General features: G+C 38.3%; 3 protein-coding genes across 3 annotated transcripts; 1 reads left to right on the top strand and 2 right to left on the bottom strand.

Annotated features, from left to right (window-relative positions):
- Nucleotides 1–54: 54 nt before the first annotated feature.
- Nucleotides 55–3,226, bottom strand: LOC140765535 (guanylate kinase 2, chloroplastic/mitochondrial). Its single transcript, XM_073104674.1, has 4 exons — nucleotides 2,893–3,226; nucleotides 2,468–2,599; nucleotides 1,019–1,210; nucleotides 55–520 (listed from the first exon to the last, which is right to left on the bottom strand). The coding sequence occupies exons 1-4, from the start codon at nucleotides 3,133–3,135 to the stop codon at nucleotides 182–184; spliced, it is 906 nt and encodes a 301-aa protein (XP_072960775.1). The 5' UTR covers nucleotides 3,136–3,226; the 3' UTR covers nucleotides 55–181.
- Nucleotides 3,227–3,879: 653 nt separating this feature from the next.
- LOC140765735 (SUN domain-containing protein 2-like) lies at nucleotides 3,880–7,408 on the bottom strand. Its single transcript, XM_073104954.1, has 3 exons — nucleotides 7,202–7,408; nucleotides 5,899–6,992; nucleotides 3,880–4,420 (listed from the first exon to the last, which is right to left on the bottom strand). Exons 2-3 carry the CDS (start codon nucleotides 6,985–6,987, stop codon nucleotides 4,118–4,120), a joined length of 1,392 nt encoding a protein of 463 aa, XP_072961055.1. The 5' UTR covers nucleotides 6,988–6,992; nucleotides 7,202–7,408; the 3' UTR covers nucleotides 3,880–4,117.
- A 2,859-nt stretch (nucleotides 7,409–10,267) lies between these two features.
- Nucleotides 10,268–11,184, top strand: LOC140764939 (calmodulin-binding protein 25-like). The gene has a single exon (XM_073103812.1). The coding sequence runs from the start codon at nucleotides 10,370–10,372 to the stop codon at nucleotides 10,958–10,960; it is 591 nt and encodes a 196-aa protein (XP_072959913.1). The 5' UTR covers nucleotides 10,268–10,369; the 3' UTR covers nucleotides 10,961–11,184.
- Nucleotides 11,185–12,990: the final 1,806 nt, after the last annotated feature.

The raw sequence follows: 12,990 nt of genomic DNA, 5'->3' as shown, positions 1-12,990 counted from the left end.
AGGAACTAAATACATCATACTTGCCGCATCAAAAGATCTTGTTAGGTCTATGTGAAGAAGCTGTAAACAGCAATCATATTCAACAAAATACCAAAATGAGAGTGTACATATATCCCGTAAATTGGAACTTGTGGCCTTGTAAAATGGCTTGAAGTATGGAATAAAAGCAATCTTTTTCCAACTAGATCACCAAATTGTGTCTCTGGACTTTAGCCTTTTCGGCGTCAATAATGGACTCCACAAGCTTGACAGCATCTTCAAGCTTCCCCTCAGCATTAGTGACAACATAATCAAAGAATTTCAGGTGCCTTACCTCTTCTCTGGCAGTAGCAATTCTTACAAGAAGCATATCAGCTTCTTCTGTCTTACGATCAATTAGCCGCTTCACAAGTGCTGCTTCACTTTCTGCAACCAAAAAGATGAAGATTGCAGAATTGCCGAGTATTGACCTCAGGGTTGCTGCACCTTGTATGTCCACTCTCAAGACAATGTCAAAACCTTTGGCCATGTAGTCACGGATCTGAAGATGAAGAAAGACAGTAAGGTTGCGGAGCTAGCTACTTTATGCATGAATAATGAACCAGAATTTCTTTCTTTCGTACACCCATGTACATCAGTTTCAATAGAAGTATTCATCTGAATCTGATATCTTACATGTAAAATCAGCGAGAAAGAAAAACACAGCCCTATTTCTCTCTACATCAACTTTAATGAACCATCCACCCCACTCACCACCCCAAAGGACAACTTAACTATTGTGTCTCTGGACTTTGCCCCTTTTCAGAGGATTTCCTGTATGAGACATATCCCTCCTATCATCTGATGAGTTACTTAAATCTAATGAGGTGAATGGAACGATTTTAACAGAAGTTGCTTAAGATACATCAGCTCACTTATCAATATATCAGAAAAGTTATGGTTTTACATGAACAATGTAGTCCAACTGTCAAAGAAAACCAAGGCAAGCAACTTTGGTGGAGTCCAAGAGCCTTAATACTATGTACTAGAATTGCAATACCTGCTGTTTTGGAATCCCCTTATATTCTCCATAAACAAGAGCATATTCTAACAGCTCATTCCTTTCAATCATAGAAAGAAACTTTTCTTTTGTAACAAAATAATAGTCCTTTCCATCGACTTCACCCTGCCGTTTTGCTCGACTTGTCGCTGTGACTACAAAATGAATTCCTTCCCGAACTTCTCGTAACCTCTGCCAACAATAAATAACATTTACAATTATTAGCAATATTTGACTTTGCTCAATATTATCTAAATAAAATTAAGGAAAATTTGCATATAACAAATTGGTTTTTAACAAAATTATGACTTACATCCTTCATTTTCACTATTTACAATCGAGCTCTAAAATTTAGCAAATATATGCATAAAACACCCTAGATTAGATTTAAACTAGCACCGTGAGATTATCCCATTAAGTAGAGATATTTTATTTCTAAAATAATTAAAAAAATAATCTTATTTTTAAAATGACTAAAATGTCCTTAGTATGACTTGGTTGATAATATTTTCATAATTTTCTTAGTATAATTAACTTAATCCAGATATTTAGTTAAATTTAACTAATATATTTAATAGCAAAATATTTTTTTTACATATGTTCGCTAAATTATATGGCTCGATCTGTAAATAGTAAAAATGTAGAGTGTAAACCATAATTTTATTAAAAGATAAAGTGTTATATGCAAATTTCTTTAAAATTAAATATAAAAATCTTTAAAAATAATAATATTGTGGGTACAAAACATGATTATTTGGAACTCCAGATTTAGTGCATGAAAAGGAAATCAAACTAGAACCAAAAAAATATGTTGCCAAGAGAAAAAGGAGCAAAGAAGACACAAGCTGATACTGCACACTCAACCATACTTGGACAAACAAAGTTAAAAGTACCAAAAATAAAAAGAGTTGCTAGTCATTGTACTTAAAAAGTTTCCTACTTCCATGCCTCTTTCTCTCTCTATTCATATGCATGCACATCTCTTCAAATATAAGTGATGCAGCATCCGTAACAGCAGGGCCCTATCTCAAGTTCAGATTGAGGAGGTTATAAGAGGATAATCAGAATGTTTCTCAGGAGAGTGCAAAAGAGTATCTAATATATAGCCATTCTTCTGACACTCTTTCTCAATCATAAGATAGAATTTCAACGTACAACATTAGGCCTGAGAGAGGTAGTGGCAACCAGATAAATCATTCTATGAAACAATAAGACATAAAAGCATGGTATATTACAGAAAATAAGCGCAAAAAGCTGCATATAAAAATCATAGAGCAGAAATGGACAAACTGGATTAAAGGGATTAGCCATAAGCAGCACGCAACTAAATTACTAAATCTAGGCAAAAGAAAGTAGAAAAAACAACTAGCTCATATAAAGATTTTGAATCAACATATCACTCTTTCATGCAAGTGACTAATCCATATACTTAATTTGAGATTATATTACCTTGATAACTGCATCCTTTCCAACACCACTTGGTCCACTGATAACAATAACCAGAGGATGCGGCGGTGGAGACACCGACTCGGAACTGAATGTTGTACCTAGTGTTGCTTCAAGTCCTTTGTACAACTTATCCTGGCAAAGGACCCCAGATGAGTTCCACATAGAGATAATGAGATGGAATACCAATATCTAAAGAGATACTTTATAGTTAATAGAGCTTTCGCAATTTTTATGTCAAAATGTTCATGCACATCCAAGCAAGTATTATCCAGGTAGAAAGCCATATCCATGGATGTGAACTGCCTTCCCATTCATATCGATTAAGAAAGTATCCACTATCCAGTATCCAATATCCAAAAGTTGGAGCACGTAAAGAAAGGCGCACACACAAGATAGTAATTGGATCGAACACGAGCATATCTGACCTTATCCGCGGTGGAAGGTAGGCGGGGGATGAAGTGGGCCAGCCTCGTGTTTCCGGTGCTGCCAGCGGACGCCTTGAGAGGAAACCCTAAGCTCCCCTTGGGGATTGGAGCGGAGATGGATCTCGGGAGAGGAGAAGGGAGAAGAGATCCAGAGATGGAGGAGGAGGTGAGGAAGAGCCTTCGGAAGAGGAGCATAGAGGAGCGGGGAGAAGATGGAGGAGAAATTGCTAGAACTCGCGCCATCCCCTCGCCATTAACCGTAGGAACAGTAGCACTTCGCTCTCCTCACAGTTCTGGGTTTAAGAGAGGGATGAGGTTGAGGGGGTGTAAAATATAAAATCGATCTCGTCCGCTCGAACTCGGCGAGCTAATCTTGGTCTCGGACTCGCTTCGTCTCGTGTGTCCATTTGACACTCCTTTTCTTTTCTTTTTATTTTTTATTTTTTATTTTTTATTTGGGAGAGGTTTAATTACATCTCGACCCCTCAAATATGACTTTGTATTACTTTCAACTCCCCACCCTCTGACCCTCGTCTCCCTTCCAATCTTTCTCTAATGGAGCCCATGAATTCCTAATAGATTGGAGAAAATAATTCCCAAAGACCCCACCAACGATTAGACTTTCTATTTGATAACCCGCATTAGTGATTCCATTATTTCTTATTTCTTGAAATTATTTTATTAGGACCCTATTTAGTTTATGACATATTGTAACAGTTAAAACATTTATTACAATACCTAAGGGTGCCCATAGTTCCCTCAACAAAATTTTTGGTCCAACGATTTAGGTTGACATCTGGCCCTGTTCATTTATTATTATCATGACCCAGTAAAGAATTTGCTCACAATACTAGTTATTCCAAACCGCTTCAGAGCACCATTGACTGGTACTGAGCATGAACAAGTACAAGTACAAGCATGCATCAGCAAAGAAGATGGATATCTGTTAAGCTGTTATCTTACTTTCAAAAATTAAGATCACACAAATGGCACAAACTTAATACCTACCTAATAATTGGAAAAGATGGGGAACCAGATAATTAGAAAATTTACAGCTCGCCACAAGATAAGGATTCGAAAAACTGACACTGAAGATAATAGCTTAAGTCTCTCAGAGCAAAAAAAAGGAGCAAAATGAGAGTATCTAAAGAAACTAATAAGGGTACAAAGAAGAGATACATTGGAACAACAAAAAAGCATGGAAACAAGAAGCAGAGATCCTCTCTCAGGCCTGCAAAGCCATAGCTGCCGGAGAACTAGGCTCATGACCATGTACTCTGAAGCGATAGATGCATGTATGAGCTGAGCTGCCATGGTTTGATGTGAAGTCCAGCCGCACCATGTTGATGGCACCCACTTCTGCTGCCTCAATGCTGAATGTCTGTGCATTGCTCTTCTCAAGGTCATAGGAGAACTCTGACAGGAGTAACATCTTCGCAGTGCGGCCAGACTGATCATCACTGGGCACTTCGAACCAACCCGATACACGACAATCCTTTGGTGCACTAGACCTATCGTATGCTACACTCTGCATAACCAATGATAAATTGTATATTGATATAGAGATACAAAAACAAAATGAAACTCAGATGGAAAGACAAAATATGGAGCCACTAAAATATTTAAAGGTGTATGTAAATAATGAGAAACAATAATAGCCACAAAATCAAATAAAAAGAAGTCCCAAATCTATATGTTCGTTCGAGATAAAACAGGAATTATCCAAGGTTATATCATTCATGATCAATACGTAATCTGCACTTCAGTCAGTCCTCTGTAACAGAGCAAATTAGATGTGGTTACTTTTCAAAGAGTTAAGCTCAGAAATTTGGGCAATTTGCACTATACAGGTATCATGAGAAGGATTCGGATCTGAGCACAAATTCAAGAGCAGCACAAAACTTTTGAGATGATGGCCAGGGGCAATCTGCTTGCAAAGGCAACATTCTACCCAACTATATTCAAGACCGCATTCACTTGGCTCAAAGGGAACTAAACTTCAGAAATGCAGATAAGAGGGACAAACACAATCTTACAACCTTGACTTTAGATACTGTATCCCCCAAATCTAGTCAGGGAGTTTCTTATCTCCTACATGCAATGTGAAAAAAAAAAAAAAAAATCAAGGAGTACACTACATTGTTGGCTCTGCAATTATGTATCCCCAGATTCCCCACCCAAAATTCTGGATTCTCCAGTTAGTGGGCAATAAATCTATAAGTGCACTAACCCAGTTTAGATGATCATGTCTTGGAGATACATTAGGTTTGTCACATTTCTATATAAGCATCACTGTCTTGACTAAGTTACCAGAAAATCCGGACCACAAGCAAATGAAGTGAAACTGAACGGTGAAGAAGAGATGGACAGGAAAACCAATAAGCAACAAAAGCGTGTGTATACTGTGGCAACATAACTCTACCAACACAACAGAAATGTCTAACATTGCAAAGAATATCCTGAATTTACAGAAGAAAAATGCCTAAGAAAGATAACTATCATGACTGAAGGGACACTAAGTTTTGAGATCATATCAGCAGGTTGTTAGAGGGTACACATAAAGAATATTGTAGCACAATAAACAAGAAGAAAATGTAAACAACAGAAATTATACTACCAAATACTGATGAATGTTATACAACTGCAATGAAGTCTGCAATAACATAACCAGTAATTCAGAAAGCTTAAGATCATATTTAGCTAGATACTTTTCTAGTTTTAACACTAGCTGTGTAACATCAAAACAATTATTATATCATTCCATGATGATGTCACCATATTCTTTCAACTGGGAATTTTCATTTATCTAATAGATTGTACAGGAGGGTTTCTCTCCTAAAATTCTATTACTCTGTAATCTCAATTTTTCTACAGTTTAACTTCAGAAAGAAAAATTAAATAAGAACAAAAAACAGAATAACGTTAGCTGCATAATCATCTCAAGAACATCAGCATTATCTGTTCATAGAAAATAAGAACACTTATATACTAGAGTAAAACAATTACCTTAGAGACGTGCTCCAATGTGACAGCCTCCAGAATTATCGCTGTCCTCAGTTGAATCTCAACAAATCCACTACTTCCCTGTAAAGCAAAGCACTGGCCAGGCTCTCCAAAACTTGGCTCCAGCATCTTATGTGCATTAGCATGAATGGCATTGCGACCTTTACCAACAGAAAGCCAACTGGTAACTTTACCAAATCCATGGGGTTCTGAATGACTGACAACCTTAGCCCCACTGGATGCCAATGCATAATCCACCCTTCCAAGACCATCTGCTGCATGTTTTTCAATCTCTTTCTCAACAATATCTCTTGCCAAAGCCCTAATATTATCCAAACTGACATCGCTCTCATGGATGTCTGACTCCTTGCTGTTCTTTAACTCGTTCCAGAAGCTTTCAAATTCTTCCTTTGAAAGGAGGCCCATGTCCTTCAATTCACTCAAGGATTTGTCCAAATTATCAGTCCTAGCTTCCAGTTTCTTCAACTCCTTCTCAAGAAACACCCTTTTTTCTTCAACCTGATTTGCTATTTCCTTTGTCACAGTAGCAATCTCACTTCCAATTTTTTTGTCCACAACTTCTAACTGAACCTGCAACATCTTGGCGGTCTTCTTCAGTGATTGCTCAACATCAGATATCCGACCCTCGTACTCCAAAGCAATGAAAGGGGAATTATTACCGGTTTCAATCCTATCATTCCAAGTCCAAATTGTCCTTCCTAGCCACAAAAGTGCAGCAAGAAGCAGGCAATTCTTCACAACGATATTAAGAACAGTTTGCCATTTGGATTTCTCTGGTTTCAGAGTAGGCTTCTTCCGCCGTGGAGATAAGGTGGAGGAAGAGATCAATCCTTTCTTCAATTGCGACAAATCCTTTGGTCTCTCAACAATAGACTCTCCCCTAATCGTATGGCTCAAATCCTTCCCGTTAACCACCATCTTATCCTCAAGTATATCAGAAGTTACTTTCTTCTCAATAATCACTGCCGCTCTCCTTCTGGCAGTTGGTTTGGAGTTCGAATCTAGGGTTAAAGACGCGCTGTTGTTGGCGGCTGGGGTTGCTGCGATAGCAGCAACCGTGGAAGAAGACATGGTTCCTAGGGTTTGGAGAAACCCACCAAATCACAACAAAGGAATCATAAAAACTGAAACCCTAATCACGCAAGAGGACTAATAATGCGGGAAATCGAGTGCAAAACCAGGGGGATTCCCGCGAAAATGAAAAGAATAATACGAATCTACAAAGAAATCGATGTTCTAAACGAGATTAAGAACGGAAAGAGACGACGGATTCCAGAGATCTTACCTTCGAAAGGATCAAAGAAGAGTCTCGAATCTGATCGAACAAAGGAGCCGATCGAAGCAGTTGCGGAGGACTCGATCGACGACGTTTTAAGGGTTTCGACTTTCGAGGGAAATCGGAGCGTTTTCGAGCGCCAAGGGAGAGCGGCGGACTTCGATTAATTTTTTGGGGGGCATTTCTTCATTTCACGCCCTACATTATGTCCTTATTCCAGTTGACACCTTCATTAAAATAAATAAATAAAATAAACATATCATAGAGGGCGTGAAATAAAAAAAAATTGTGAGATCGGGTCAGATCCGGCCCATTAATTTTTTGCTTTTGCAACAATGGGCTACTAATCCACAACATTTGCTAGAAAGGTTTAGTTTTTGGTGTATAATTTGTGACAAAGTCTTCTACTAATCAATTATATCATCAGTGACACCACTACGACTATATCATTCATCATTCAACAAGAGCTCTTTTAACTCGTCTTTTATTCGTCCAAATTAACTCAGTTAGAATCTCTGGAGGTGCAAAGTGCTACAGGATTACTGTGCCTCCCAGTTAAACGGCACAGCGTTAGCAAAAGCTAGACAGCAAACGTAGGTTCTATTCTTATTTTAAACATGGAAGTGATGGCCTAAACAAGTCACGTTATGGCCCCACAAACTGACGTACCTCTCGGAAGTCAAAGAACACTGCCTTCAAACCATCAGGAGCCTGCGTAGATTGGCATGGAATCCTAACAGTCCAACAAACAAACACTTGGTGTGCATCCTCTCATGTGGAGAGATGTCTTCGTTTTACTTGTTGGTTGGCTTTGACCCCCTTGTTTATTAATGCCGCGCATCTTTCAAGAGGTGAGTGGAATCAACGTCAGAGGTATAAGAGAACAAGGAGATGCTGCTTTTTATAATCCTCTTTTGCGGCATTAATGATGGTTATCCTTTTTTTTTCTCCTTTTGTCTTAGTAGTAATCTCATATTAGAATAGTGAATCTAGTGGAGGTTTTAGAAGAATACTTAATGGGGATCAAGATCTAGTTGGTGTTATAAGTCAAAACAGCATGGCAGTGGGAAATATTAATATCTCGGTAATCCTAATTTGGTGGTCTAGATCTTGGGAATGTCCTTGCTTTGAAGTTGGTGAAGACATGGCCACTTGTTACAAAGATAATAAGAAAAGTTATTAAATACACTCTATACTTTGGCTTTATTATTATTATTCATACTTTAACATGTGAATATATTTTTACTAATCGAGAAATTGGTTAAATTATGTCGGTATCTATTTTAAATAATACATCGTTCAATCTCAACTCGTCTAAAAAATGCTATTTTAAACATATTATTATGTTAATTAATTATGATCAAATATAATTTAGATTAAAAATATATTTTGCCCAATATTATATACAGCAAAAAATATCTTGTTTTATACTAGTAAAAAATTATTGATAAATATTTTAAATGATATATAAGCCCTTATTTTATGAAGTAGAAATGTAAAAAAGTTAACCCAGGTGACAACGATCTGGTGGGTTGTTCATCCAGAAGTCAAGAACATAGATAAGTAAATAAAACAATTGAATTTGACAACAGTTAGGCCCATGGCTTTGCATACGGACCCTTTGAATTTGGTACGAATAAGACAGAACGAAACGTGTTTTAAAATTTTTAAATGGTTAATAAATCCTTTTCAAAATGTATTCCTTATTTTTCTCTACTGCAAAATGAAAACAAGGACCCAAAAAAACAAAAAGAGAAGCACATTTAGAAGAAGAAGAAGAGTTCTTCTTTCTCAAGTTAATTTGCAATTTATTGTCTCTGCGGAGATATGATTGTTTCTCACAGCATACCTTAAATTTAATTGAACTGTGAAGCAGAGGAGGTTTATTTATTTTTGTAATATATCTAAAGTGTAGGTGGTCATTTGTAAATAGCCTTGGTCATCAACCGGTAGGGAGCAATTACGTCTTCCTCTAATAAACCACATGGATGGAAATAAAATGGGCACGATGACGTACACGAATGAAAGGGCGAGGCGATGATCACGGCCGTTGAGCGAGCAATACAGTGTTGGTCGGTGGTGTGCGAGACTCACACTGGTAGCGAGTCAACCGTGTCACCCCGGAACCCATTCGAGCTGTCTGCCTACGGAGGCGAAGGTGTCCGTCGCTTTCATCCTACCCTACCCTGACTCGCGACACGTCAGTGTGACGAGATGGATGCTGTCACCGCCGGTGCACACAATCCCGTGTGTTTACTCCCTACCCTCCCTATTCAGTAAATTACTAATATCTACGGCAACCAATTATAACAGAGTTGATAGTTCCTTTCCAATAATAAATAAGACTATAAGATTTAACTCTAATTTTAAATAATATTATAATAAAATTATTTAGTAATTTATGATGGTTTAGTTCGATTCAGATGATAGTTCAATAATATAATTAGCTTTGATGAATAGTTCGACAGCGTAATGATTTAGAATAGGTCTCCGTGACATTTAGTTTGGAACAATTATTCAAACGACTTATATAACTTAAAGTTTAGATTAACTAGTTAAAAACTTGATAAAACTTAAATATCTCTGCTATCTAAGGAGTAAGGGCTCTGGAATGATTAAAAAAAAAATCCACATCATAACTTCTCTAGAAATATTCCCCCAAGTCTTAAAATCAAGTTTGCTTGTAATGAAATAAAGGTGCACCCAACTTGCAAACTGATCGCAACCCGATTTGACCCAAATAGCACCTTATTCCGCTCTCCATAACCTCGAGGGCGGAGTCGGCCGTGTGGGCCCACCCGACGACGCGCCATGACCATCCACGTCCTTTTCTTTTACAATTTAACCGCCTATAATTTTATCTTATTGGTAAGAATGGCGCCGGTTTTCGCAATAAGCTATAAAACTAGGTGGCGATGTGCAAAAAGGCGAGAGTTCGCTAAACACGATCCACGAGATAAATGGTTAAACCGCTCGACAAAACCCGCGGCTCGCGTCCTGTACGGCCGCGCGCGGACACGTGGACCGAGCGACGCGGTTTCTCTCTCTCGATAAATAAGCGAAGCGAGAGCGAGACCCCCAAACTTGTTTTAAATCTCACTCTCCTCCCCTTCTCCTTCCCCCTTATTCTCCACAACCCCGGATAAGTGACCTCCACGCTCGGATAAACCCCATCGAATGGCGGGTAACTGCTCGAGCTTAGATTCTTGGATCTTCTCCGCCGCCTTGTCCCGCGAGAACGAAGCCTTCACGAGAGCCCTCCAGATCTCCCTCTCCGACAACAACAACAACAACAACAATAACTCCTCCCCCTCTTCCTCCTCCGCCGACTCCTTCCTCTTCACGCGCCTCCCCCTCTCCGAACCGGCCGGGCCGGTCCGTTCCAACCGGATCGGATCCCCCATCGCCCCCACCGGCCGGGTCGGGAAGCGCAAGTCCCGCGCGTCGAAGCGGACGCCCACGACCTACATCACCGCCGACCCGGCCAACTTCCGAGAGATGGTCCAGCAGGTGACCGGGATCCGGTTAGGGTCCGAGTCGATTCCGGCCGATCCGGTGTCCAAACCGGAGCCGCAAAGGACCGTCCAGCAGAGCTGCCTCTTGCCGACCCTCGACACCTCGGCTCTGTGGCTGAACCGGGCGAGTTCGGTCGAGCCGGTCGACGCGTTCGGGATCGGTTCATATGCGCCGGTGGGAGTCGACAGCTCGGCGTTCGACTTCGAGGCGTTGCCGAGTTTCCCGACCTTGGACTCTTGGGGCGTGATGTGAAGAACGGGAAGCGGTAATGTTGGAATAACGAGGGGTAAAATCAAAATCTTTTCTTTTTCCCTCTTTTTGGGTTTTTGAAACACGTCTGATGGGGATCAGATGGTCGAGAGGATGTGTACAGCGCATGATCTGGCCTTTTCCCATGTGGTGTACATGCGGGTGTAGCAAAAGTTGTATCCTTTTTCTTTCTTCTACCTCTTAATTAGCGAGTAATAGTTTCTTTATTTCTTAGTAAATAAAGGTTCTTTAGAAAAGCAAAAGTTTATCCTCTAGATATCTAAAGGAACCCAAAAAAGAAAAAAGAAAAGAAAACTGGGTATAATACAAAGTAGATAACATCTTCCTCCACTTGCAATCGGCACACGTAAGCAAACTTTCTCAAATAAAATTACCCAAAATTAATGGAAAATTTACCATCCTAGCATCTCATAGTAAGCCACCAGAGCTCACTGTGTTACTACTGACCAGTCTATAATCTAAAAATTTATAATTAATTAATTAATAAAAGAGGAGAAACTATTGATTAGCATCTTCTTGGTATTGGAGTTTGGGTTGTTTACTCTACTAATATAGTGTTAGGTGTGAATGCCTACGGGGGAGAGGGTACGTAAGTCAAAGATGGTGAGCTGTGCGAATCTAGAGATCGTGCCAGAGTTATATATATATTTTATACTTTACACCCTAAAGTAGTCATTATTTATATCAGACGAAGTGTTTCAGTTGCGGGTGGTGTTGACTCGGGTTCCACATTCTTCACGACGGCGTCGGGCATATTGGGGGACCTTTGGGTGACGTGTAGGTTGACTCACAGAGTCAAATCTACCGGATAGATTGAATAACATCCGAACCTCCGTAAGTCGTCCCTATTTAATATCAATAATATGAGAGTAATTTTGTGTTGACGTCGAGCTTCCGTCATTGTGACGCAGTATCCAGCATTCTGATGATATGATGTTTATTTTTCATGTTTCTTCTCATTTTGGAGTTTCTTATCGAAACCTTTTTTTTTATATTTTTTACTGAAATAAATTATCTCACAAATTTATAAGTTATTGATAACTTTTTTAATTTTAAAAAATTATATATATAAAATGTTAATCAGTTCAATATTTTTAAACAGCTGATTAGTATTTTTATTTAGAGATAAAATAATAATTATTTTATTATTTTTATTATAACTACAGTAAATTAAATCTCATCTATGATAAGTTTAAATAGTAGTCTATTTTGATAAAAATACACTAATATTTTATTTATAATTTTACATATAATGGGTGAAAAAAACCTAAAGAGTTATAGCATTTTACTACTCTATAGTATTTTAGTATAAATTTACTTTATTTTATATTACATTTTACTTAACTGGTCTCTGCTTATAGTTAATGTGAAAATATTAATGTCGTTAAGAGAATAACTAAAACTACTTAACTATTCTCTACTATTTTTGCTGGACAATAATCTACAAGGGAGCAAGGTATTAACCCTCTATTATATATATATTTTGGGACTTGGGAGCTAGGGTTTGGGAGGACATATAATTTATTAAATAAATATAGTATATAGTTGGAAGACATCATAGAAAAGTTGAGAAGAATATCTACACTTGATTAGAGATGGGTTTTAATTCATTCTTACTCTATATATAATGATATTTCAATCCACAATAGTAAACGATGGTTGGAAATATAGCTGGTTAACCTTTTTCTTTTTCTAAATTCTTAGGCAATAACACATATATTAGTTATAACTAAAGGTCCCTTAGAATGCATGTACAGTAAATTATCAAGAATATGGGGGTTAAACTGAAAATGGGTACAATCTGCAATAAACACATACCGTAGGGTGCAAAACGGAAAAGAAACCTCTGCGTATTTCGGTAACTATATGGGCCTCCACTGGGCTCGTTACTATTAGGATCATCAAATGTTTGATCAAGCCAACTTCAAAAGCTATAAACACCCTCCCCATCCAAGAGTATAATATAATAATGCCACATATTTTAAGCCATTTATTGCATGATAAAAGGACCA

Source organism: Typha angustifolia, chromosome 8 (assembly GCF_048772165.1).
Source record: "Typha angustifolia cultivar Huaian chromosome 8, ASM4877216v1, whole genome shotgun sequence".
In the NCBI taxonomy this organism is placed as follows: domain Eukaryota; kingdom Viridiplantae; phylum Streptophyta; class Magnoliopsida; order Poales; family Typhaceae; genus Typha; species Typha angustifolia.
Note: the sequence above shows the minus strand (reverse complement) of the source record. Positions and strands in the feature narration are given on the sequence as shown.

Excerpts from the sequence above, each read along its gene's own strand:
- LOC140764939 (XM_073103812.1), top strand. The coding sequence starts at position 10,370 with ATGGCGGGTAACTGCTCGAGCTTAGATTCTTGGATCTTCTCCGCCGCC.
- LOC140765735 (XM_073104954.1), bottom strand. The coding sequence starts at position 6,987 with ATGTCTTCTTCCACGGTTGCTGCTATCGCAGCAACCCCAGCCGCCAAC. Across the intron at positions 4,421-5,898 it reads CATTGGAGCACGTCTCTAAG|AGTGTAGCATACGATAGGTC; the intron begins GTAATTGTTTTA and ends TTGGTTATGCAG.
- LOC140765535 (XM_073104674.1), bottom strand. The coding sequence starts at position 3,135 with ATGGCGCGAGTTCTAGCAATTTCTCCTCCATCTTCTCCCCGCTCCTCT. Across the intron at positions 2,600-2,892 it reads TACCTTCCACCGCGGATAAG|GATAAGTTGTACAAAGGACT; the intron begins GTCAGATATGCT and ends GTCCTTTGCCAG. Across the intron at positions 521-1,018 it reads AGGGGATTCCAAAACAGCAG|ATCCGTGACTACATGGCCAA; the intron begins GTATTGCAATTC and ends CTTCATCTTCAG.